Source organism: Agelaius phoeniceus, chromosome 25, assembly GCF_051311805.1.
Source record: "Agelaius phoeniceus isolate bAgePho1 chromosome 25, bAgePho1.hap1, whole genome shotgun sequence".
NCBI classification, from domain to species: Eukaryota; Metazoa; Chordata; class Aves; order Passeriformes; family Icteridae; genus Agelaius; species Agelaius phoeniceus.
In genome coordinates, this window is record NC_135289.1 from 5,461,934 (window position 1) to 5,488,128 (window position 26,195).

Consider the following 26,195-nt stretch of genomic DNA (forward strand, 5'->3'; position numbering starts at 1 on the left):
CTTGCTGCTCCTCACTGGCTGCATCTGATACCCTTGAAGCAGCACTGTTCATCTGCTGTGGGCTTCTCAAAGGGTCCTCTGAGGAACAGCAATTTACCTTTTGATACTGGGCAAGGGGTTTTCAGAGGAAAATCCCTTCTAGTGAGAGACTGACTCTGTTCTGCTGGAAAATCAGGGCATGGAATTGACTTCTGCAGTGCTGGATCCTGACATCAGCAGCTCAGCAGCTGCATCCCACTCCAGGCTGGAGCCTGACACTCACCAGCCCCAGCACTGCAGGGCTGCTGCAGCTTGCAGTGGGCTTTTCTGGGTTTCCTCTGCAGCTGGGGAGACACCTCACCACACCAGTGGCTGCTGGCATGGCTCTGCAGCCCCTCCATGCCTGAAATGATCCTCATGGAATTTGTGTTTGCATGGGATTGCAAGGACAGGCTTTGTGGGACAGTCTGGGGGTCATTTGTCCCCTCATGGTGGGAGGTGAGCAGTGTTGAGTTGCTGTAGCTAAAACCTTGAAGACAGAGGCAATGCCAGGATCTCTGCTCTTACCCTAGCTGCCCCCAGATCCAACAAGAAATGGCATTGTGTGGGTGAAGTCATGTGGGGACACAGCACAGTCACTGCTTTTGGAGATGTTAATTGAGCCAGCAATGCTTCTCTCTTGAGCTCTAGCCCTGGCTTTGTAAAAGGAGAAGATTTTCCATTTGGCAGGGCATGGGGACCCCTCACAGCACTACAGTATTGCCCAGTGAAGATCCACTCCCAGTTTGGTCTCAGAGAGAGGTTTCTGCCTTTCTGAGGGCGATTCCCTGGAGATCCTGAGCAGGGATGCTCCTTGTCCTTCAGGGGGTATAAGATGCGGAGAGGGACCAGGAAACACCAGAAATATCAATATCCCCCTCCACCTGGCTGCTTCAGGAGGCTTTTAGTCTGGAAGGGACATTGTCAACAAGGGCAGTGATGGCAGTGACAGGCAGAGCCAGCTGGGCACAGGCAGCTCTTGGCTGTGCCCCAGGGACAGATGAGCTGCCCTGGCCCAGCAGCTGCAGGGCTGTGCCAAGCCCCTGCCATGGGGTGCCAGGTCCTGCCTGGAGGGGGTGCAGCCCCTCTGCCCAGTGAGCCCCAGGCCCATTTCTAAATGGTCACTGTGAAATACAAAGCTGTGCTTCGTGTCAGGTACAAACAGGCAATGTGTGTATTTGTGATTGTGGTATGTGTGGAAACCGACCATGGGACAGTTATAAAGACCAATTCTAATAATAACTGAGGAAAGTAAAGCATGGAAGAAGGCCTTTGAACCTATCTTTTGTTTGCAATTAATCTTAGTTGATTTAGGAGCATTGGAATTAAAGCGTTAAGGATGTTGCTCTTTGCTTGTAGCTAAGCCTTAAAGAGCTCTGCAATAATAACCTTTTGAAGTATAATTTTAGAATATTGCTTGTATCCTTGAAACTATAGCTCTGGAATATATATAAAGGAAACATGCTTATCTCACACCTCAACAAAACAGTGAAAAGCAGCTTGAGAAAGGAAGGTGAACATCAACTCAAGGATTAATAGTTTTGACCAAGGGAAGCTGGACATCACTGTTATGAGATTTATAGTCCTTGCAATTAAAAGGTGGATCCACATCTGGAGAGCTGGACCTCACCAGATGGGATTCTTCTTCCTTCTTTTGGAAACCAGACCAGCACCATCTGGGATGCTCCTTTTGGGATACATCCTGAGAAAAACTAAATCACCATAGTGTATAGAATTGTGATGTAAAAATTGGAATAGAAACTGCTGATGAGTAAAAATTGGAACAGAAACTGCTGAGAAATCTTATGAGTGCCCCTATAAATACCTGTAAGTCTCAACTATGGGTGTGCAGTTGGAGGGAAAACTTCCCCCACTGTACCCAGCGCTGTATTGCTCATACTTTACCATATTAATTAATAAATTGATTGCTGCTTGAACATTGGCCTAGTCAAGCTTCTTATTTATAACATCACTTTGCCAGGCAAATGTCTGGCATTAAGCAGGAGCCCTTGAGCCCAAGGTCTCCATTCCCTGGGAGCTTCCTTATCATCCCAGGCAAAAGGAGAGCCATGGTGACTCTGTGGGGACTCCAGGACAGACCCAGCAAGCCCTCAGCTGGAGAGGATGAGGAGGTGTCAGTGCTGCCTGGAGGAGGAAGGCTGTGGAGGGAATGAGAGAGTGAGCAGCAGGGAGGGGAGCCAGAGAGGAGCAGTGCCCTGGGCCAGGCACCTTCAGGTGGCTTTGCTGGAGCAGTTTGGAGGAGCCAAAGCCTCAGGGTCGTGGCAGGGGCCATTAAAGGGCTGGGGGAATCATGCTGCAGGTCAGAGAGTGGCATGTGGTGGCTCAGCGTGCCACCCTTGTCCCCAGGGTCCCCTTGGTGTGTGTAGAGGTGGCAGCAGGGGCTGCTCCAGAGTCACTGGTGAGGATGACAGGATGAGGATGTCACCAGGGGAGGTGACAGTGCGTTCTAATGGAGCATTCTCTGCTGCTTGCCTTTGCAATCCCCAGGAGAAGATTGAATATGCCTTCCTCATCTTCTTTGCCATCGAGGCCATGCTGAAGATCATCGCCTACGGCTTCCTCTTCCACACGGACGCCTATCTCCGGAACGGCTGGAACGTGCTCGACTTCTCCATTGTGACTCTAGGGTAAGGAAAAGGGGGAAGGCTGCTGCTGTTCTGGTGCCAGGCCTCTTTCACAGCCAGTTTTTGTGGTGATTGCAATGTGTTTGGGGACACCTCCTCGACTAAGTTCATGGGCCCCCTGTTCCTGCTCTGACATCCCCTGGGATCCTCTCTGTTGGGAAAAGTAATCTACAAACACCAGAGGTTTATGTCCAAAAAGGAGACAGAGGAGTCCTTTCTGGCTTTACTCCAATAAAGGGAGAGGCCATGGGGCATTCACCTGAGATCTCTCACATTTTTGGAGGATGCAGCCTCTTTTTTATCTTAATTTCCTGGACACATTTCTCTTCTCTCTTTCCCCATTGGCTGAGAGGCACAAACTTCCCATAACACCTGAGGTACTTGAGAGGTACAAACTTCCCAAAACACCTGATACCGAAGATTTCCCAAACATTTCCCTCTAATGTCCAACCCTCCATTTTAATTTTTAATTTTTACAGAATTTAGGGGTTTTTCTTCCCCATTGTTTCTTTCATCTCTTAATGTCTAATTTCGTTTATCAGCAAACCTAAAGTTTATTTGTAAAAGCAAATATCTTTTTCCATTCATCAATCAGTGGAATCCTTCCCATTGTTTCTTTTATCTCCCAGTGCTGGTTTTATCTACCAGCAGACCCACAGCTTGTTTGTAAAGACAAATCCTCTATTCCTCTCACTCTCTAACTCTAATTTCTTCCTGTCTTGACTCCTCCGTGCCTCATAGGTCTCCTTGCCTGGGGAAAGGGGGTGGTGTGGGGTCCTCCAGGGTTTGCACATGGGCTGGGAGCTCCCTGGCTGTCAGCAGTGGAGCTGGCCTTGCCAAGAGCTGGCTCTGGGTGAGGCTGGGCACGGCTGGCAGTCCTGACCTTGCTTTGCTGCCTGCAGAGCTCTGAACCCTTGGCTCCGATTTCTCACCCTCCATTCTCACACCCTTCTCTTTTTTTCTTGTCCTCCTTTCTGCCTCTCCTCCTCCCTCCCCTCCCTGTGCCCTGGCTCTTTCAGGCTCATCACCATGACCCTGGAGCAGGTCAATGTGAAGCAGGCAGGGCCCTCGGGGGGAAAAGGCGGCTTTGACGTGAAGGCGCTGCGAGCGTTCCGCGTGCTGAGACCCCTGCGCCTGGTGTCCGGAGTGCCAAGTGGGTGCCAGTCCCTGCTGCCACCCAGGGCTGGGGCTGGACCGACCCTCTGGGCCTGGCCAGGCTGGGGGGACATGGGACAGGATCCTTGGTGTGGCTGGATTGAGCCAGCCAGAGGAAGGTGTAGAGGGGGCACGGGTCCTTGCTTGTTCCTGCAGCTGCTGGTTGTCTGTGGAATTTGCAGGCAACCCTGACAAGGGAAGAGATGAGAATCTTGACTCCATGTTTCAGAAGACTGATTTATTATTATATTATATTATATTATATTATATTATATTATATTATATTATATTATATTATATTATATTATATTATATTATGTTATGTTATGTTATGTTATGTTATGTTACGTTACATTGCATTACATCATATCATATCAAAAATGCTATACTAAAACTCTACTAAAGAAAGGAGAAAGGAGACATCAGAAAGCTAGAAAGGAATGAATAATTAAATCTTGTGACTGACAAGACTCCCAACACAGCTGGGGAGTCCAGCCACGAAGAAGGTGTAGAGGAGGCACGGGCTCTTGCTTGTTCCTGCAGCTGCTGGTTGTCTGTGGAATTTGCAGGCAACCCTGACAAGGGAAGAGATGAGAATCTTGACTCCATGTTTCAGAAGGCTGATTTATTATTTTATGATACTACATTACATTACATTACATTATTTATTATTTATTATTTGTTATATCTATATTATATATATAATATATATTTTATTATATATTATATATAATATATAAATATATGTTATATATAATATAATATAATATAATATAATATAATATAATATAATATAATATAATATAATATAATATAATATAATATAATATAATATATCTTATTTATTATTACATTACATTATATCTATCATATCATATCAAAAATAATACTAAAACTATACTAAAGAAAGAAAAAGGAGACATCAGAAAGCTAGAAAGGAATGAATAATAAAATCTTGTGACTGACCAGACTCCTGATACAGCTGGACCTGTGATTGGTCGTCAAGTAAAAACAATTCACATGGAACCAACCAAAGATGCACCTGTTGGTAAACCATCTCCAGACCACATTCCAAGCAATCAGACAATTATTGTTTCTATTTCATTACTGAGGCCTCCCAGCTTCTCAGGAGAAAAATCCTAGTGAAAGGGTTTTCCTAAAACTGTCAGTGACAGTTGTCAGCCCTGGGGAGCTGCAGGGTGGCACACACCTGGCTGCCTCCATGGCTCAGTGGCACTACCTTTGGGTGGCCAGGATCTTGCTCTGGTTTCTCAGAGCAGGAATCTTCTTCTGTAACTCATTAATACAGCCAGGATGAGAGCACCAGGACAAAGGGAGGGGCATGAAGGAGCCTTCAGCACTGCCTGGCTCTGTTGTGCTCTTCCATGTTCTTTCCTGGTAGGTAGAAGTGAAATAGGGGTCTCCTTGAGCAGGTCTCATGAGCTCTTGGAGATCTATATCACACCCAAGATAGTTCAGCTACCTTGGAAAGCATAAAATCAGCAGGATGGCTTCTGTGGTAGTGTTGGAAACAAAAAAGTTTTAATAAAAGGCAAAATAACAAAACTCTTTACAGAGAAAAGCCAAACCAGGTGCAAGAGGTTCTTGCTCCTGGTAAAACACCTCACAAAACCGATTATTTTCTTTGTTCTCTTCTTTTTCTACTAAATTGCTCAGGTGGCACTTTTTGGCTCCTGTCCATTTGGCTATCCCTAAGTTTGAGGTGAAGTCCCCCAGGTCCTATGAAGTGTCTTTTTCACTAATTGAGGAGAGAAACTTCTGGGCTTTTTTCCTTTTTAAGGAGACCAAGAATAATTTGTCACTCTGTCAACAAGGGGCACATTTCTACATAGAAGAAAGGATTTCCTCCTTCAGAGATCTCAGTCCTGCTCGTGCCCCTCTTCCCTTGGCAAGGGGCATTTCAAAGGCTGCTTGTTGGTGGGCTGGCAGGGATACAAGGTGCACCCAACACTGTTTAGGAAGTGGTTGACCTGCTCTCCCTTCATCTTTGTGCAGGCCTTCAGGTCGTCCTGAACTCCATCATCAAGGCCATGGTGCCCCTGCTGCACATTGCCCTGCTGGTGCTCTTCATGATCATCATCTACGCCATCGTGGGCCAGGAGCTCTTCAAGGGCAGGATGCACAAGACCTGCTACTACCTTGGGACAGGTGGAGCTGTGCTGGGGAGGGCAGCAGAGCTGTCTCTGTGTGGTGCTGTGAGACCTCAGGGACTCTGTGTTTGGCAGAAAGTGTGATCTGGCCAGCATCAGGCCTGGGAGTGTGGCTGAGGGATGTTTGAAACAGCACCCAGCTGGGTGTGAGGGGTGCTGAAAGGGACCTTTAACTGGTTTGAGCTATACAAGAAAAAAGTCTGGAAAAGTTCTGTTCTTTTCTCTCTCTCATTCTTCATCCCTTTTTTATTTTTTGGTTTTGCATGCTTAGAAACACTGATCTGTGACTTAAGTTTTGTGTTAGTGTCCATGGCTTTCTGAGGTTTTAGCCCAACTCTCAACACATCAATCCTTTCCCTGAGGCACAAGCAGCTGTGAGCAAGCCCAGGCCTGGAGCACATGGGCTGTGGTGCCTTCTGCCTGCACACAGAGCAGATGGAGCTCCTGAGGTATTAAAAAAGTCTTTTTTCTTAGCCCCACTCTCAAAGAAGAAGTCGAGATTCCTAGGCTCTGGTTTTCAAGGTTGTTTATTTTCTCTTATCTATTCCATTCTTTCTCTGACCTGCTGAGATCTGTCCAGCAGGTCGGTTTGTGGCACACTGACTTGGGGTGGTGTTGGCTTTTTATACTAAAAACTACGTGTGCTTAATTTACAATAATTTTCCAATACCTATCACCTATGTTATAGACAGTCTGTCTCTATCTTAAACCAATCTAAAAGTGTCACCATCCCAGCAGAAGATGGAGGACAAAAAGAAGAAGAAGGAGAAAGACAGGACATGCCCAGATTCCTCCATATTGCTTCTTGAACCCCCATTCTAAAAACTTCAAAATTCTACTTTTTCACCTTGTGATAAATTCACTATCATTCTATTCAAACCTTTGTGGCTTGTAACTCTTCACACAAAGTTGGTAATTGTTTCCATGGGCTAAAACCAAAGACACAGGTGTTTTTGACTCTGTGCCAAGGTCTCTGAGCTTCTTTCCAGGGTCTCAAGTCTTCCAGGGCAGCCAGAGCAATGTTTTGGGCTCTAACAAGCAGGGCGCAGTTTGGAGGAGGAGAAAGTGTGCGCTGCTGTGCTGAGCCTGACCTGCAGCTCACCCCATGGCTTTGCTCCCCAGACGTGATTGCCACGGTGGGCTCAGAGAAGCCAGCCCCGTGCACCAGCTCGGGCCACGGGCGGCACTGCAGCATCAACGGCAGCGAGTGCCGCGGCGGCTGGGCCGGGCCCAACCACGGCATCACCCACTTCGACAACTTCGGCTTCGCCATGCTCACCGTCTACCAGTGCATCACCATGGAGGGCTGGACAGAGGTCCTCTACTGGGTATGTGTGGGCTTGGAAACACAGGGTCTGCCAAGGAGGGCAGGAACCTCCCCTGAAATGGAAAATGCAAACCCCATCCCTCTGAATTGTTATAATTTTGAAATTAAGGGGCTCTCAGGGAAAGGTATGGGAGCAGGAATAACAGTTCTTTACTAGGAAAATTAAAAATACAAATAAAATAGTACAAACAAAAAAAACAAACCACTGCCAGAGTCAGAGCAGTCCCTGTCCCCTGTGTGTCAGGGTGGTGGCACAGCCCCATCCCATGGGGGCTCAGCCCTCCTGCAGTGCCAGCTGTGGCTCTGCTGGAGCAGGGATCCTGCACAAGGGGGGAGTTTTCCTCTGCAGCTCCAGGGCTGCTGCAGATGGGCCTGGGCTCCCTCTGGCCATGCAGGGCAGCAGAAGCTGCTCCTCTGGCAATGCACTGGGCAAAGGCTGCTGTGCTGTGCCAGGCTCAGATTGTACCCAGGTAGGAATGCTTGGCTCCTCCCCTGGGCGCAGCATCTCCCCATGGGATGATGGAATTGGATCAGCCCTGCAGGGACACTCAGTGGCCATGGACAGAAGATAATTAATAATTAATCGCCCATGAACAGCAGAGATCTCCTGGAGGGAGGATTGGTTGTGGGAGAGATAAAGAAAACTGCTCCCTGAACAGAGGATAACTGCCCCAGCTCTGACAGATGGTGATAGAATTCACACCCCCATTTCCAGCCTATGACAATAGGAGACTGATCCAGCTTCCACCCTGTGAACGGGTATGGGCCAGCACAGCAATGACTGGTGGATGCTCCTCCAGTAAAAACCATGTTTTGCAGTCCTTGGGAGACAGTCATGCTGAAGCTTAGGCTTGGGGCTGATGTTTAAATCTGCCCCCAAAATGTTTGGGTCTGGATGTAAACCAGACACAGAGTTCTAGGCAGCCAGGCCTTGGAGCCAGGTTAATGTCCCACCATCCCAAGTACTCTTTTGGAGGGAGCAAAGATCCCAGAGGCTGTTCAGGGGCTCTAAGTGGAAACAGATGGAGGACAGTGCCTTCAGAGTATTTAATCTGCATCTCTCCTTGCCAGGTTAATGATGCCATGGGGAATGAATGGCCCTGGATCTACTTTGTCAGCCTTATCTTGCTTGGCTCCTTCTTTGTGCTCAACCTGGTGCTGGGGGTGCTCAGTGGGTAAGTGCCACCCTATCCTTTCTGCCAGCAGAGGAGTTTTAACTGCTTTCAACTATACAAGAAAAAAGCCTGGAAAACTTCTGTTCTTTTCCCTCTCTCATTCATCACGTTTTTGGTTTTGGTTTTTTTTGGGGGGGGGTTTTGTTTGTTCATTTGTTTTTTGTTTTGCATGTTTAGAAACACTGATCTGTGGGTTAGTTTTTGTGTTAGTGTCCATGGCATTCTGAGGTTTTAGCCCAGCTCCCGACACATCAATCCTTTCCCTGAGGCACAAGCAGAGCACGTGGGCTGTGGTGTCTCCTGCCTGCACACAGAGCAGATGGAGCTGAGCAGGGGCAGGCACCCCATGGCTGTGGCTCTGGACACTCCTCACCTCCAGTCCCTCCTGCTGTGAGCACACACAGTTTTCTCATGGCCAGCCTAAGGAAAACATCTCTGATGAGTGCAAGGCATCCAAGGGAAGGATTGTTAGTCTAATTACTGCTTCAGCAGTCTGATCCAAGTACACCAATGAGCTGTCATCAGTCTGTTATGACAATCTAGGCCAAATTCAATTAGTGTTAATTCCCTGAGTAGTACAGTTAAAACCTGAGATGTTACACTCAACCTACCATGCATTGCTGTGGGACTGCTACCACCCCAGTTTTGTTGCTGGGAAATATGTGTTGTCCTGAGGAGTGAGGGGGGCTTTTCTCCTCAGGTCTGTGTGGGGTCAGGGTCTTTTCTATATGTTTCAGTCCTTGTTTGTGCAAGTGGATCACACTCATCACCTCTATTAGTTCACAGGGTTAGTTACACCTTAATTACTTGGATTTGTTAGGCTTCTTTTATGACAAGAACCATGCCACTGTAACATTAAAACAAATTGGGTGTAACCAGAACTAAAGTTTAAAACACAAGATAAACCATAGGAACCTGATGCTTGTCTAGAGTTGGCTGTAACTGCAGGACAAGCTGGACTATAGTCACCTGATCCTGCAGTAAGTTGCTGGCACGGAAATGTTCTGAAATGTTTTTACAAATCCAACTAAATTATGTTTGAAATCAGGAAAATTATTGTTATAGTGTCTGAGAACTGTTACTAACACATGGCAACACCAGCATGGCTGGGCAGCAGGTCAACAGTCCTGCCAGACCCAGAGGAGAAAAGAAATTAATTGAAAGAGAGCAGAAGAGTGGGCAAGGTCAATGGCAGACCTGTCCTTTCCATGTTACCATGACAAGAGTGTCCTGTTTACCTGCCCTGTGATGAGCTCACCTTCTCCACATGGAGAGCTTGGGGCAGGGTTTTGCTCCCCAGGTGGGTGAGACCCCACTCTGATGGGGAGCTGTCCTGGCCAGGTGTCAGTTTGCCTGTCCAGCTGTAGCACCTGCAGTGAGAAGGTCCCAAAGAGCAGCAGTGGTGGGGAAGGAGCCCTGCCTGCCATCGGGCAGCTGGTGGGACCTTGCCAAGAAGGAGGAAAGTCCCTGGAGCAGTGTAGGGGCAGTGCTGGTGTGTCTTGGTTTGAAAAGCCAGGTGTCTGCCAAGGAAGGCAGGAGCCTTCCTTGAAATGAAGAATGTAAACCCCTTCTCTCCAAATTATTATAATTTTGAAATTAAGGGGCTCAGGCAAAGATATGGGAACAGGAATAACAGTTCTTTACTAGGAAAATTAAAAATACAAATAAAATAGTACAAACAAACAAACAAACCAACCACTGCCAGAGTCAGAGCAGTCCCTGTCCCCTGTGTGTCAGGGGGTGGCACAGCCCCATCCCATGGGGGCTCAGCCCTCCTGCAGTGCCAGCTGTGGTTCTGCTGGAGCAGGGATCCTGCACAAGGGGGGAGTTTTCCTCTGCAGCTCCAGGGCTGCTGCAGATGGGCCTGGGCTCCCTCTGGCAATGCAGGGCAGCAGAAGCTGCTCCTCTGGCAATGCACTGGGCAAAGGCTGCTGTGCTGTGCCAGGCTCAGATTGTACCCAGGTAGGAATGCTTGGCTCCTCCCCTGGGCGCAGCATCTCCCCATGGGATGATGGAATTGGATCAGCCCTGCAGGGACACTCAGTGGCCATGGACAGAAGATAATTAATAATTAATGGCTCATGGACAGAAGAGATCTCCTGGAGAGAGGATTGGCTGTGGGAGAGATAAAGAAAACTGCCCCATGAACAGAAGATAGGTGCCCCACAGATAGGAATAGAACACACACCCCCTTTTCCAACCTAAGACATGGTACAGGGTGTTTCAGGGCTTTCCAAGGCCTGGCCTGGCACAGAGCTGTGGCTCCTGAGAGTTCCTGAGCTCCTCAGGCCATCCCCTGAGTCTCTGGTGCTTGCCTTGTCCCAGCGAGTTCACCAAGGAGCGCGAGAAGGCCAAGTCGCGCGGAACGTTCCAGAAGCTGCGGGAGAAGCAGCAGCTGGAGGAGGATCTGAAGGGCTACATGGACTGGATCACCCACGCAGAGGTCATGGACAGTGATCGGGCCAGGGGAGAAGGTACCAGCTCTGCTTGCTCACACACCCTCAACCTGAGGGTTGGGTTCCTTATGCTGACACCTAGAGAGGCAAGGTGGGAGTCTTTGAAGAAGTCACAAAGACTCATTTTGCCTGAAAACCCACGAAACAAAATGCTTTGACTTCTGCAGGACAGTTTCTTCCTCTTTTTTTTTAAATTTCCTGAATGATTTGGTTGAATCTGACCCTAACTAGCAATAATTTATCCCTGATGGTAAATGTCCACTTCAACCACAGTGTTTAAAATTTGCAGACCACAAGCAAGGTCTGAGTCTCCTTTGGAAAGAGAGGCTGAAAAGGCCATGAGGAGTGTGTGCCCTTGGCATGCAGGGATACAGTCAGGGCCAAAGCTCTCTCATCAGCAGATGCATTAATTTCTTGCCATCACCTGAGAGTTGGGTTCCTACTGCTGACCACCTAGAGAGGCAAGGTGGGAGTCTTTGAAGAAATCACAAAGACTCATTTTGCCTGAAAAACCATGAAACAAAATGCTTTGACTTCTGCAAGACAGTTTCTTCCTCCTTTTTTTTTAAATTTCCTGAATAATTTGGTTGAATCTGACCCAAACTAGCAATAATTTATCCCTGATGGTAAATGTCCACTTCAACCACAGTGTGTAATACTTGCAGACTAATGTAAAAGCAGGCAACACCTCTTCAAAGGGAAGAATGATGCATCTGACTGCATGTTCTCAGAAGGCTAATTTATTACTTTATTATACTATATTATATTAAAGAATAGTATACTATACTAAAGAATTCAGAAAAGATACTGAATGCTGAAAAGATAATAATGAAAACTCCTGATTCTTTCCAGAGCCCCAGCACAGCTTGGCCCCAATTGGCCAAAGAGTCAAAACAACTCACACCAGAATCCAATGGAACAATCACCTGTGGGTAAACAATCTCCAAACACATTCCACATGAGCACAACACAGGAGAAGCAAATGAGATGAGATTTGTTTTCCTTTTCTCTGAGGCTTCTCACTGCCTTTCAGCTTCTCAGGAGAAAAATCCTGGCCAAAGGAATTTTTTCAGAGAATGTGAATGCCACAGCAGACCACAAGCAAGGCCTGAGTCTCCTTTGGCAAGAGGGGCTGAAAAGGCCATGAGGATCATGTGCCCTTGGTGTGCAGGGGTACAGTGCAGGGCCACAAGCTCTCACACTAGCAGATGCATTAATTTCTTGCCATCACTTGACAATTTCTAGGGATTAAAAGTGGCCCAGGGAAGGAGGTACAGGCATCTAGCCAAAAGCTCAGCAAAGCCTGGGGAGTTCTACCACAGAGCCCCAGGGTTTGCTGTGCCACCCTGCCTGGTGAAAGCACTTTTGATGCCTCCAGCTGAGTGATGCAGGTGTGCAAAGAGCCTTGGGAAACAGTGGGACAGATAAAACGCTTCTTCCAGAGCTGTGGCCCATGCTCTGTTCAGCCTTTGCTCAGATCCCAGCTGGCCCCAGTTTTTCCATGCTGGGATACTTGCTGCTATCCCTCTCTGGGCTGCTGCTGCTCCTCCTGCAGGGCAGGAGTTTCTCTTGCCTCATGCTTGGTTTGCACCTCACCCTCAAAGCCTTCTGCCCAAACTTTGGTTGCTGACTCCCTGAGATGGCACTGCTTGGTGGGGATTATTCACTTCTGAATAATCCCACTGCTGACTCCCTGCGATTATTCACATTGCTTGGTGGGGAAGCTCTTCCTGGTGTACTTTGGAAGAGGTTCCCTCCCACATGTTCTTCCCAAGGGCTCCAAGGAAAGCCTGTGATGTCATTCCCTCTAGGTATGATGCCATCAGATGAAGGAGGGTCAGAGACAGAGAGCTTGTATGAAATTGAGGGCATGAACAAGTGGATTCTCTTCTTGTAAGTATGCTCTGAACCATCTGCTTGTGAGCTTCCACTGTCTCTCACCAGCTGGGCCAGGCTTTCCTGGTCAGCCCCCAGTTTTTGGCAGAGAGACAGGGACTGGTGCTTGGGGGAAGATGCAAACATTGGGGTAGCAAACAGGGAATTTGGCTATGGTACCAGCAAAAAGCTCCTCGAGGTGGACAAAGTCTTTGCTGTGGGACCAGGCTCCCAGCATCCTCCCAAGGCTTGTGCAGCACAGTGTGTAATTTAGGACACTACAATTCCAATTTTCTCCTCAATTACAGTGTAATTTGCAATTACACTGTGCCTGCAAGCCCCCTGTGAGAGGGGCTGGAGCCAAAATTGAGTCAGGAGGGTGAATGAGCTGCAGTGCCTGAGTGACTGCACTGAGTTCCAGGTGTAGTTTATGGTGCTCATCCCTCTCCAGGGAGGGAGCAGGGGTGGCTTTGTCCTGCAGGCACAGCCCAAGGGCCTGGGTCTGGCCCACTGCCATCTCTGCTGATCCTTTGCCATCTCTCCAGCCGTCAGTGGAGGCGTTGGAACCGAATGTTTCGTAGGAAGTGCAGGGATGTGGTGAAGTCCAAGTTCTTCTACTGGCTTGTCATCCTGATGGTGGCACTGAACACCCTGTCCATTGCCTCTGAGCACCACTTCCAGCCAGAGTGGCTGACACAGGTACAAGGTAAGCAAAGAGCCTGAGAGAGAAGGAGGGCCCAGGACACCCTGGTGCCCCAGAGAGCTGTGTGAGCTCCTGCTGTGAGTGCACAGCCACACTGGCACGGCACAGAGGCTCTCAGGCACATTCAGAGCCTGCACTGAGCGTGTGTGTGTGAGCCTTGCTGTCATACAGCTCACACTGAGCACGCTCTGTACTCTCAGGGACATGATCTGGCATGGTGAACACACACAGAGTGTGTCCATTGGCACCTCTGCACACATGGCATGCACTCATGCTGTGCAGCCACATGCATTTGTGCATGCAGCCCCACTGACTGCACCTCCACACACCCCCAGAGCACAGGTGTGCACACACACTGAGGTCACACCCAGAGACACACAGAGCACAAATATGTGCACACACACACACACACAGAGCTCAGCCCAATGTACACACACACACACACACACATACAGGAACACAGAGCACAAGTGTGCACACACACACACACACACACACACACACACACAGAGCTCAGCCCAATGTACACACACACACACTCACAGAACACGGAGCACAGGTGTGCACACACACAGAGCTCAGCCCCTTGCACACACCCATACAGACACCCAGAGGCACACAGAGCACACGTGTGTACACATACAGAGGTCAGCCCCCTGCACACACTCACGCACACCCCCACAGGCACATGGAGCACAGGTGTGCACACACACAGAGCTCAGCCCAATGTACACATGGCTCACACTCAGAGGGATGCAGAGCACAGGTGTGCACACACACAGAGCTCAGCCCCATGTACACACACACAGCTCACACTCAGAGACACACAGAGCACAGGTGTGCACACACACAGCTCAGTGCCATACACACAGACACCCAGCAGCACATGGAGTACAGGTGTGCACATACCCACACACAGCTCACACTCAGAGGCACACAGAGCACAGGTGTGCACACACACAGCTCAGTGCCATACACACAGACACCCAGCAGCACATGGAGTACAGGTGTGCACATACCCACACACAGCTCACACTCAGAGGCACACAGAGCACAGGTGTATCTCAGCCCCACATACCCAGACACAGCCCACGTGCCCACCCTGCATGGACTCGTGTGCACTGTACAAATGTGTGCTCACACACACAAGCATGCAGCTGCACATCACCCTCTCATCTTCCTCCCCCTGTGGTCCCCAAAAAGCTGCAGTTCAGGGCCTGGTGTGCCAGAGGAGGGTGAGCAGCACTGCCCTCCTTCCCTGGCTGCCCAGCCACGCTGGGTTGAGGTCCCTGCTCTGACAGGCTCATCTCCCACCCAGACAATGCCAACCGTTTGCTGCTGGCGCTGTTTGTGGCCGAGATGCTGCTGAAGATGTATGCGCTGGGGCTGCGCCAGTACTTCATGTCCCTCTTCAACCGCTTCGACTGCTTCGTGGTGTGCTCGGGCATCCTGGAGCTCATCCTGGTGGAGCTGGGCACCCTGTCCCCCCTGGGCATCTCCGTGCTGCGCTGCATCCGCCTCCTCCGCATCTTCAAGATCACCAGGTTGGGGAGGGAGCTGGGTGGGTGGGGCTGAGCTGTGTGTGTGCACACCTGTGCTGAGTGTACCTCTGGGTGTGAGTGTATGTGGGGCTGAGCTGTGTGTGTGTGTGTGTACCTGGGGCTGAGCTCTGTGTGTGTGCACACCTGTGCTCATTGTGCCTCTGGGTGTGAGTGTATGTGGGGCTGAGCTGTGTGTGTGTGCACACCTGTGCTCTGTGTGCCTCTGTGTGTGTGTGCACACCTGTGCTCTGTGTGTGTGCACACCTGTGCTCATTGTGCCTCTGAGTGTGAGTGTATGTGGGGCTGAGTTGTGTGTGTGTGTGTGTACCTGGGGCTGAGCTCTGTGTGTGTGTGCCCACCTGTGCTCTGTGTGTGTGTGCACACCTGTGCTCTGTGTGTGTGTGCACACCTGTGCTCTGTGTGCCTCTGGGTGTGAGTGTATGTGGGGCTGAGCTCTGTGTGTGTGTGTGTGTGCACACCTGTGCTCTGTGTGCCTGTGGGTGTGTGTGAGAGTGTGCATGGGTGTGTGGAGCACACTGGCTGCTGGCAGCTCAGGGTGCTCGGGCATCCCTCACAGTTCTGGGGCATTGCTGTCCCCAGGGGAGGCTGCAGTGAACAGAGCTGGGAGCTGCTGGGCAGAGAACAAGGCCAGGCTGGGGTTTGTGTCCAGGACATGGTTTGACTGGGAGTGGGGAGTGGGACAGAGCTGAGGTCCCACTCCAGCTCTGGGTTCTAGGATGTTGTGGGTGGGGCTGCTGTGTTGTATGGAAATATTGTATGGAAATATATAGTATTGCTGGGAAATGTCCTGATGAAGGCAGGAATGATGAATCTGACTCTATGTTCTCAGAAGGCTATTTTATTACTTTATAATACTATATTATATGAAAGAATACTATACTATACTAAACTAAAGAATACAGAAAGGATACTTACTAAAATGCTAAAAAGATAATAATGAAAACTCCTGACTCTTTCCAGAGTCTCAACACAGCTCAGTCCTGATTGGCCAATGAGACAAAACAATTCACATCAGAAACCAATGAAACAATCACCTGTGGGTAAACAATCCCCAAACACATTCCAAAGGAGCAAAACACAGGAGAAGCAAATGAGATGAGAATTGTTTTCCTTTTCCCTGAGGCTTCTCAGCTTCCCAGGACAAAAATCCTGGGTGAAAGGATTTTTTCAGAGTGTGAGTGCCACAGCTGTGGGCCAGGACTCCTCACTCTTCTCTGTGTGTTCACCCCTCTTCCCCATCCTGCTTGCTGGTGCTCTGTCCAGGCAGCAATGTTATCTTGCTTGTCACACCATGCCTGCAGCTTCATTTCTGCCTCCTGGAGCCTGCCTGGAGCAATCCCAGAGCCCAGCCTGGGTACAGAGTACCCCTTTTTGGGCTGCTGGCACATCACCTTGGTCTGTTTGGCTGGGTTCCCTGTGCCTGCCTGGTCCTGCCCACAGCCCTCCCCATCTTTCACCTCCCACATGTCTCTCCTCTTCTCAGGTACTGGACATCTTTAAGCAACCTGGTGGCTTCTCTGCTCAACTCAGTCCGCTCCATTGCCTCTCTGCTCCTCCTCCTCTTCCTCTTCATCATAGTTTTTGCCCTGCTGGGCATGCAGCTCTTTGGGGGCAAGTTTGATTTCGAGGACATGGAAGTGCGGCGCAGCACGTTCGACAACTTTCCCCAGGCCCTCATCAGTGTCTTCCAGGTTTGGGGCAGGGGGAAGGGCAGCAGGGGCTGGGGGTGTCCCCTGGGCTGGGGGTCTCTCCAGGCAGGAGTTAGGGCTCAAGGGGATGTGGGTTTGTGGGGTTTGAGACAGGAACAGGGAATTGCAGCTGGAGTTGTGAGCAGTAGTTCAGGTTCAGGGCTGAGCAGAAAGGAGGATTTGAGCGTGGAGCCAGAAGGGTGGGATCAGTCTGTGGGATTCTGTCATGCTCTGCTGGGGATGCTCTTTAGCATTTATTACTGTTGTGCTCCCAGATCCTTACTGGAGAGGACTGGAACTCAATCATGTATGATGGGATCATGGCCTACGGGGGCCCATCCTTTCCTGGCATGCTGGTCTGCATCTACTTCATCATCCTCTTTGTCTGTGGGAACTGTATCCTCTGCCTGCAAAGCCAGGCCCAGGCCCCATAGCATCAACTGCACAGGACTGGGCAGGGGGGAAGCAGGGGCTTCCCTCAGAGTTTCAGTGCTTGCCTGAAGCTTTTTGGTTGTGAAGAGCAGTGGAACAAACCACGAGCTTCAGGGCTGGCACTGGTGGTGGCTGAAGGCTGGGGACTGAAGGAAAGCACATATGGAGCAGGTCTGGATTCCTGGCAGGCAGAGATTCAGCCAGAGAGGGCAGCCAGCTCAGAGCTCAGTGCTCCCAAGGGATGGATGCTGGTTAGGCATCACCAGCCAGGGTTAGCACCAGCTCCAGGAGGGTTTCTAAGGCACCCTGGAGACCATGGATGGCTCCAGACAGGAACCACGTCCGTGTCCTTAGCACTGTGTCCCCAGATATCCTCCTCAATGTGTTCCTGGCCATTGCAGTTGATAACCTGGCTGAGGCTGAGAGCCTGACCTTGGCCCAGAAGGCCAAAGCAGAGGAGCGCAAACGGCGGAAGATGTCCAGGTGAGTGCTGCCATCCCTGCCTGGGAGCTCCCAAGCCACCTGCTTGGCTCTGAGGGGACACAATGAGCTTTCCCATGGCCCCTGCCCAGACTTCAGTTCCTGCTCTGCACTCCTCTCTGCTTAGAGGTTACCCAGAGAAGTCTGAAGAGGACAAGCAGATGCTGGCAAAGAAGCTGGAGCAGAAAGCAAAGGGAGAAGGGATTCCTACAACAGCCAAGGTCAGTTCTGGTGGAGGTGAGCCTTGGAGGGCTCCTGGGGGTAGTCCTGGCTCCTCTTCCCACCAGCCAGGAGAGACAAAGGCTTGGAGCCAGTCTGGGTCTGGCCTCTTCTCCAGAATCACTCCTTGCTGCAGCAGGGACTGGTGATGGGGCTCTCTGGGGGCAGGCAGGACATACTGAAACAGCTCCATTGCTGGGGATCCTTTTTCTCCAGTTCATTTCCTTGGCCACAGCCAGCTGCCAGTGGCTGGTGCACACCAGTGTGGGATGGAGCAAAGCAAGTCAGCAGCATCCCAGATCCCCCTTATGTCCACACCAGCACCCCCCATGTGCAAACCCCTCTGTTCAGCTGTGCTGGCTGTGCTGAGCTGCCTCTGAGGAGCATCTGGCCAGCAGCTACTTTCCTTTCCACTATCCAGAGGTGCTCTTAAAAGCTCTTTCAGGAGTTCCTCCCTATCTTTTTCTCTCCTGGCATATTTGCACAGCTCCAGCACACATTCCTGTTTCCCATCCTCTTTGCTTCAATTGTAGCATCCCCTCACCAGGTTCCAGCCTGGGCCAGCACTCTGTGCTGCTGTATGGGCCCAAGGCAGAGATGCTGCTTGTCCCATGTGGCTTCCAAGATGAGAGGGTCTGGCCAGCTGGCACGTGCAGCTGCACATCCTCCTCCTCTCTGTCTCTCCTTGTTTCAGTTGAAAGTGGACGAATTTGAATCCAATGTCAATGAGATCAAAGACCCCTACCCTTCTGCAGACTTCCCAGGTAAGATTTGTCCCTGTCAGGGCAGCAGGAAGGCTGAGGAGGCACTGCAGAGGGATGGTGTGTGGAGCAAAGGATGCAGTGAGCTTTCACCAGCCTGGGGGTGCTGAGGTCCTTCTGGCTTGTATGCCAGGCATCAGAAGATTGTCCATAAGCTTGTCCATAAGGTCATATTCCCTCTCCCTCTCTGGATGATTCTTTTCTTTTCCCTTTTCATGGTCACCCTACAGGTGATGATGAGGAAGATGAGCCTGAAATCCCCCTGAGTCCTCGGCCCCGTCCCCTTGCAGAGCTACAGCTGAAGGAGAAGGCTGTGCCCATGCCTGAAGCCAGCTCATTCTTCATCTTCAGCCCAACCAACAAGTAGGCACTGCCCCTTCTCCCTGCCCAAGCATGCCCAGTGTCTCTGGCACCAGCTGTTCACAGCAGGGTCTTGTTTGAGCATGACAACCAGTTCTGAAGGGAACCAGCTCATGGGGAAAAGCCTTCTGTGTGGAAGGACTGGAACAGACACCCTTCCATGCCCAGGACCTTCCTGTCCTCAGGGTTTGGCCATATCCCTCTGCCAGGCTGCATGGCCCTGTCTGATGCCCCTTGCAGCATCCTGTGGCATTTCTGTCCCTGGCAGGTTTCGGGTCCTGTGCCACAGAACTGTTAATGCCACCTGGTTCACCAACTTCATCCTGCTCTTCATCCTGCTCAGCAGCATTTCCCTGGCAGCTGAGGATCCCATCCGGGCCGAGTCCTTCCGCAACAAGGTGCCCGCAGAGATGTGGGGGTTTGGGGTGGGTGGGGGAGTATTGAAATTATTACCAATATTGTGTATGGGACGTGCCTGAGCTTGTCTGGCCCTTGCTGCTGACCCAAACAGAGGCACTGTGGTGTTTGACCCCACAGACACTTTTGCCTGGCTGGGTGTGTGGTGTTTCACCCCACAGACACTTTTGCCTGGCTGGGTGTGTGGTGTTTCACCCCACAGACACTTTTGCCTGCCTGGGTGTGTGGGGTTTCACCCCACAGACACTTTTGCCTGCCTGGGTGTGTGGTGTTTCACCCCACAGACACTTTTGCCTGCCTGGGTGCTGCAGCTGGGCACTGCAGACAAGTCCAGGCCTGCAGGAGCTCTGGTGGTGCTGGGATGGAGCTTTCCCCCATAACAGGGGCTGCTCCTCAGGTTTCCCTCTGTGGAGAAGCTTTCAGGCCATGGTGAAGGAAAGGAGTTGGTTCTGATGGAGGGTTTGGATCCAGAGCTTTATTCTGGCCCTCAGGCCTCTGAATGCACCACCAGCTCCAACAGAACTCCCTGAGCCCGTGGCTGCTGCTCCTTGAACCCCGGGGAGAGGGGCAGGGAAGGGGCAGGGAGGCACCAAGCAGGGACAGGAGGGGAGGGACAAAGGGACAAAGGACACCTGGATGGCCCAAAGCCCCCAGGGGTAGAGGGCATCCTTTGGATCTGCCAATCACTCGAGGCACTTCTGGAATGCCAGGACTGACAGACAGTGCTGGGAGGGGAAGGAGAGGGGACTGACACACCTGGGAGGGAATGATCAGGGGAGGGACCCGGGGTTCTGAGGTAAACCCTGAAATCACAATGTAACAGGGGAGACCTCATGGAGACTCCCAGCTCCCCACCAAGCAGGGATTTACTTGCCAGATGCTGTTCCTAGGCTGGGATGCCAGCCCTGCCTCTGGGAGGGCAGTGCACTCTGGCAGGCAATGCTGGATGTGCTTCCCATTCAGGGTGCAGCTGGGACAAGGTTTTACTGCTCCATGTCTCAGTTTACTTCTGGGTGAAAAGATCCACCTGCCAGGGTGTGCAGGATTAATTTGGTTTGAAACTGTGGTTGGGGAAGGAGACATCCTGTGAGGCAGCAAACTGGACCTAGGGTGCAGTGCCCTTGAATGCTGTGGCATGCAGCCATGGGAGCCACAGCTCCTGTCCTTCAAGGCACCAGTGGGTCTGGCAGGGCTGGGGGATCTCACATGAGACAGCTTCCCAGGGCACTTGGGGTTTTTGGGGATCAGATGCTTTCAGGTGGAACTCACCTGGCAAGGGACAGCTTTGTCTCAGCTGCAGGTTGGAGAAAATCAGCAAAGCTGGGGAGAGTTCAGGAGTGTTCTTGGTACTGGGTTTAGAGACTGTTGAGCTGGATGGGCTCCCCAGTCCACAGACTGGACAGCTTCAGGATGTTTGAGCACACTGAACGTTTCCCTTGTCACCCAAGTCTCACCCTGTGCTGGTGTCTCTGTCTCCAGATTCTTGGATATTTTGACATTGGTTTCACCTCTGTCTTCACAGTTGAAATCGTCTTGAAGGTGAGTCCATGAGCATGGCCTAGCACATAGGTCTGTGTGGATGTGACAGGTTAGTCAGAGAGAGAAACACGTAACTTTCCCAGGCATCATCCTAGGAAAGTTGTGAGAATGCTCAGAGAAAGAATTAAAACAATTCTTATCTTAATCTCTACACCTAGTGCTTGTGAACATGTAGAATATTTATACATGATGTTTATAAAAAAATATTTTACCAGCAAGTGTTATTCCTAACTAACCAATAGTATAAAGAGTGTTGTTTATAAACCAATCAAGTTCTATGTGAACAATCCATAAATATGTAAAGTTCCTAATAAATCTCACTTTATACCTTCTAATCATAAGAGTCAATGTCGCCTTTCTTCAACCATTCCTAACTCAACGGCGACAGGTCCAGACTTTTGTGGCCATGGGCACTCCAGTCCTCAGGCATCCATGCTCCTGAAGGTCTCAGTGAGGAGAAACTTCCAGGTCTAGACTTTTATGGCCATGGACACTCTTAGGCATCAATACCAGCAGTTTGACTCCTAACTCTACCAGTTCTCTTCTTACTAACTATCCTAGAGGGAGCAGTAGTGATAATCCAAGCCTATGTCTTTGTGCTCCTACTGAGCCTCTACCTACAAGAAAATATCTGACTCTCAATGGCACACCAGGCACATTCTTATCACATAGTGGACCCTAGCCCCTGACCCATCCTAGGAGCAGCTGCTGCTCTCCTAACCACCTCAGCAGCAGCAATATGATTCCACTACACTCCCACTCCTCAGGCCTCCATGCTCCTGAAGGTCTCAGTGAGGAGAAACTTCCAGGTCTAGACTTTTGTGGCCATGGACACTCCCACTCCTCAGACCTCCATGCTCCTGAAGGTCTCAGTGAGGGGGAACTTCCAGCTGATCCTCCTGGAGAGTTCATTCATGCAGTCTGGGTGATGTGTGACCTGTCCCAGAGGCCATGTGTCCTCTCCAGGGAGGTCAGGCAGCTAAACCAGCTGTGCTGTGACATGGGGATACATCAGCCATGGCATCAGCATTTTTATCAAGAAAAAGAGACAAAGAAATCAATGAAAGTCTGTGGACAAAAGTCACATGTTGTTCCACTCCAAGGGTCTTTGCTATTCTCCTCTTTAATTTGCTGACTGACTGGGAGAGTTGTCTCCAGCCAGTGTTGCACAGAGGATTTCCACCTGAAGCCAGGTTCCTGCCTGGCTGGAGGGGTCTGAGCAGGACAGGGTGCCCAGGCCATGGAGCTGTGAGAAGTCCCTTGTGCCCATTCCCTTGGAGGAACCATTCCCCTGAGCCCTGCCCAGCCTCTCTGCTAACTCCTTCTGCTCCCCAGATGACAACCTACGGTGCTTTCCTGCACAAAGGCTCCTTCTGCAGGAACTCCTTCAACATCCTTGACTTACTGGTGGTCGCTGTCTCCCTCATCTCCATGGGATTTGAGTAAGCACCTCCATGTGCCACAGGGTGGGCACTGGGCTGTTCAGGCTGGTGGGGCAGCTGGGGATGGTGGGTGGAGGAGGAGCAGCCAGCCCAATGTGTCCATCATGTCATGTTTAGGGCACATGGGCATGGACAACTGGGAGCATGCCCATCATGTCATGTTTAGGGGACATGGGCATGGACAACTGGGAGCATGCCCACAAAATGGTCAAGGAAGTCAAAGGACACTCCTTGAGTGTCAAATGTGTGTGGGTAGAAATTCAGCTTGGATCTGCTTCCTCCAGCTGCCAGTGTCACTTGGCCTTATGTGGGGTGGTGGCTGGTGACATCTGCGTGTCTGCCATCCCTTGTCCCTCACTGCTGGCCCCAGCCTGCCCTCCTTGGCTGCTTGCTGGGGCTGTGCCAGCCTAGCCTGGGCAGGGAAGGGGCCCCAGCTCAGCTGTGCCTTCCTGCCCAGGTCCAGCACCATCTCTGTGGTGAAGATCCTGCGGGTGCTGCGGGTGCTGAGGCCTCTGCGAGCCATTAACAGGGCAAAGGGGCTGAAGGTGAGTGAGAGGCTGGGACAGGGGACCCATCCCATGGCAGTCCCACCTGGAGGTTGTGTGGCAGGCATCGTGCCTGTTCCCAATTCCCACCACCCATCTGTGGAAGGGCTCTGCCCAGTCCCTCTGCTCGGGCAGGCTCCCACTCTTCCTGGAGTGGGACGGTGTGGGACACAGAGCAGGGGCTTGCCCCAGCTGTGGTCACATCTGCATTGTCCTCCCCCTCTGCAGCACGTGGTCCAGTGTGTGTTTGTGGCCATCAAGACCATTGGTAACATCGTGGTTGTCACGACGTTGCTGCAGTTCATGTTTGCCTGCATTGGAGTTCAGCTCTTCAAGGTGAGCTCAGCTGGGCAGGAGGGACCTTCTGCTCAAGCACATCCTGGCTGGGCTCTCCTGGACATCACCTTGGGGATGGTGCCTGCAGTGCTGGGTCAGCACAGGCTGAGAGAGGAGCCACAGAGGAGCCTGCAGTGAGAGGAGGGCAGGAAGCACCCAGGGTACTGTCAGCTCCAGACAGCACCTGTGAAGGGCTGCCTCACCTCCCTTTGTGCCTCAGTTTCCTCTTTCTAGGCAGGAGGCCCTTCTGACTGATTTCCTCTGTGCTTTGGTTGTGCTTTGGTTGTGAAGGGTTTCCTTTCTCACAGCACTGCTCCTGCTCTCTGGGCCTTGGCTGCTCTAAGGCAGAGCTGGCCCTGCCTGAGCTCAGTTTTGTTCAAATAACTGAGCTTAAACTCTGAGCTGATGTGGGAAGAGCTTTCAGGACAGCCAGCAGACTGAGCAGAGCTGCCAGCACACCTTAGCTTTTAGCTCATTCTCTGGGTACTGCTTTCTCCCCTGTTTCCCAGACAGTTGACTCCCAGGCAGGGTGAGCTAGGCAGGCCTCAGCTCAGGGCTGTGGAAGGTTTGTTCCCATCTCCAGCAGTGTTTCTTGATCTCAGCCTGGGATTGACCCCTGGTCTGCCATGACTCTGGAAATGCCTTGTGAACTGGTTTGTTTGGCAAGCCCAGTGGGGAGGGCCAGGGTCTGCATCCAGGTGGTGAGGGGGGCACTGACTGAGGGCTGGGAAAAAGTCAAAACTCCCCAGGGCTTCTAAGGTCAAAGCAAAGCCATGGCCTCTTCTGGTGTCTGTTGAATGCAGGGCAAGTTCTACAGGTGCACAGACCCATCCAAGCTGACAGAGAAGGAGTGCAGGTAAGAGCTCTGCAGCTCCCAGCTGGGCAATGGCCAGGGCTGGGAGCTGGGGGGATGTGGTGGGGAATGCTTGTGTTCCTGTGTGGGAATGCTGCATCCAAAAAATGGACCTGAGGTGTCATCCTGTTCTCCCTGTCCCTGGGTATTGGAATAATACCAATATAGCTGGACAGGACGTGCCTGAGTTTGTTTGGCCCCTGCTGCTGAACCAAATAGTGGCACTGTGGTGTTTCACCCCACAGACACTTTTGGCTGCCTGGGTGTGTGGTGTTTCACCCCACAGACACTTTTGGCTGCCTGGGTGTGTGGTGTTTCACCCCACAGACACTTTTGGCTGCCTGGGTGCTGCAGTTGGGCCCTGCAGACAAGTCCAGGCCTGCAGGAGCTCTGGTGGTGCTGGGATGGAGCTTTCCCCCATAACAGGGGCTGCTCCTCAGGTTTCCCTCTGTGGAGAAGCTTTCAGGCAATGGTGAAGGAAAGGAGTCGGTTCTGATGGAGGCTTTGGATCCAGAGCTTTATTCTGGCCCTCAGGCCTCTGAATGCAGCACCAGCTCCCACAGAACTCCCTGAGCCCGTGGTTGCTGCTCCTTTAACCCCGGGGAGAGGGCAGGGAAGGGGCAGGGAGGCACCAAGCAGGGACAGGAGGGGAGGGACAAAGGGACAAAGGACACCTGGATGGCCCAATGCCCCCCCAGGGGTAGAGGGCATCCTTTGGATCTGCCAATCACTGATGCCCTTCTGGAATGCCAGGACTGACAGACAGTGCTGGGAGGTGAAAGGAGAGGTGACTGACACACCTGGGAGGGAATGATCAGGGGAGGGACCCGGGGTTCTGAGGTAAACCCTGAAATCACAATGTAACACCTGGGGTAAATCAGGAACAAGCCCAGGGCTCTGCTCCCCTCCCAGGGACCAAGGAGGGCCAGGCCAGTGGGGGTGAGGGGGCCCTGCCTGTGAGCTCTGTGTCCCCTCTGCTGCAGGGGTCAGTTCATCAACTACGTGGACGCAGACCCCACACAGATCGAGGTCCAGGAGCGTGTCTGGCTGCACAACGACTTCCACTTCAACAACGTCTTCTCAGCCATGATGTCACTGTTCACTGTCTCCACCTTCGAGGGCTGGCCAGAGTGAGTCCCTGCTGAGGGAAGGTCTGTGCTGGGAGCAGGGCACTGCCACGGGGTCTTGGTTTGAAAAGCCAGGTGTCTGCTAAGGAAGGCAGGAGCCTCCCCTGAAATGGAAAATGTAAATGTCCTCCCTCTGAATTATTATAATTTTGAAATTAAAAGACTCTCAGGGAAAGATATGGGAGCAGGAATAACAGTTCTTTATTAGGGAAGAAAATTAAATTAAAATAAAAAATGCAGTAATACAAACCCCTGCCAGAGTCAGAACAGTCCCTGTCCCCTGTGTGTCAGGGGGTGGCACAGCCCCATCCCATGGGGGCTCAGCCCTCCTGCAGTGCCAGCTGTGGCTCTGCTGGAGCAGGGATCCTGCACAAGGGGGGAGTTTTCCTCTGCAGCTCCAGGGCTGCTGCAGATGGGCCTGGGCTCCCTCTGGCCATGCAGGGCAGCAGAAGCTGCTCCTCTGGCAATGCACTGGGCAAAGGCTGCTGGGCTGTTCCAAACCTCAGATTGTACCCAGGTAGGAATGCTTGGCTCCTCCCCTGGGCGCAGCATCTCCCCATGGCATGATGGAATTGGATCAGCCCTGCAGGGACACTCAGTGGCCATGGACAGCAGAGATCTCCTGGAGGGAGGATTGGCTGTGGGAGAGATAAAGAAAACTGCCCAATGAACAGAGGATAACTGCCCCAGCTCTGACTGAGGATAGAATGCACACCCCCAGCTAACCTGAGACACATGGGCCTTGTCCAGGGTAAAGAAAGAAGAGCTATCCAGGGTGAGAAGCAGGACCAGTCCCCCTGGCAGTGGCTGTGGAGCTGGCAGGGCTACCCAGGCAGTCCTGTCCCACCATTGTTGGATGTCCCCAAAGCTCTCTGTAACTTCCAAGAGGAGTCATGGTCTTTCCACCCC

The 26,195-nt window shown here is 51.4% G+C and overlaps 1 protein-coding gene across 1 annotated transcript in view; it reads left to right on the top strand.

Annotated features, from left to right (window-relative positions):
• Positions 1-26,195, top strand: part of CACNA1S (calcium voltage-gated channel subunit alpha1 S) — a 62,112-nt gene that overhangs the window by 13,051 nt on the left and 22,866 nt on the right. The window contains exons 3-24 of the mRNA XM_054648613.2: positions 2,527-2,666; positions 3,683-3,816; positions 5,835-5,987; positions 7,112-7,317; positions 8,388-8,491; positions 10,817-10,965; positions 12,759-12,840; positions 13,368-13,528; positions 14,844-15,069; positions 16,571-16,778; positions 17,051-17,171; positions 17,576-17,690; positions 17,815-17,908; positions 18,601-18,670; positions 18,898-19,030; positions 19,296-19,425; positions 20,924-20,983; positions 22,319-22,425; positions 22,883-22,970; positions 23,199-23,306; positions 24,110-24,162; positions 25,143-25,289. Coding sequence (XP_054504588.1) covers positions 2,527-2,666; positions 3,683-3,816; positions 5,835-5,987; positions 7,112-7,317; positions 8,388-8,491; positions 10,817-10,965; positions 12,759-12,840; positions 13,368-13,528; positions 14,844-15,069; positions 16,571-16,778; positions 17,051-17,171; positions 17,576-17,690; positions 17,815-17,908; positions 18,601-18,670; positions 18,898-19,030; positions 19,296-19,425; positions 20,924-20,983; positions 22,319-22,425; positions 22,883-22,970; positions 23,199-23,306; positions 24,110-24,162; positions 25,143-25,289 — 2,789 coding nt within the window. The remainder of the gene's footprint in view (positions 1-2,526; positions 2,667-3,682; positions 3,817-5,834; positions 5,988-7,111; positions 7,318-8,387; positions 8,492-10,816; positions 10,966-12,758; positions 12,841-13,367; positions 13,529-14,843; positions 15,070-16,570; positions 16,779-17,050; positions 17,172-17,575; positions 17,691-17,814; positions 17,909-18,600; positions 18,671-18,897; positions 19,031-19,295; positions 19,426-20,923; positions 20,984-22,318; positions 22,426-22,882; positions 22,971-23,198; positions 23,307-24,109; positions 24,163-25,142; positions 25,290-26,195) is intronic.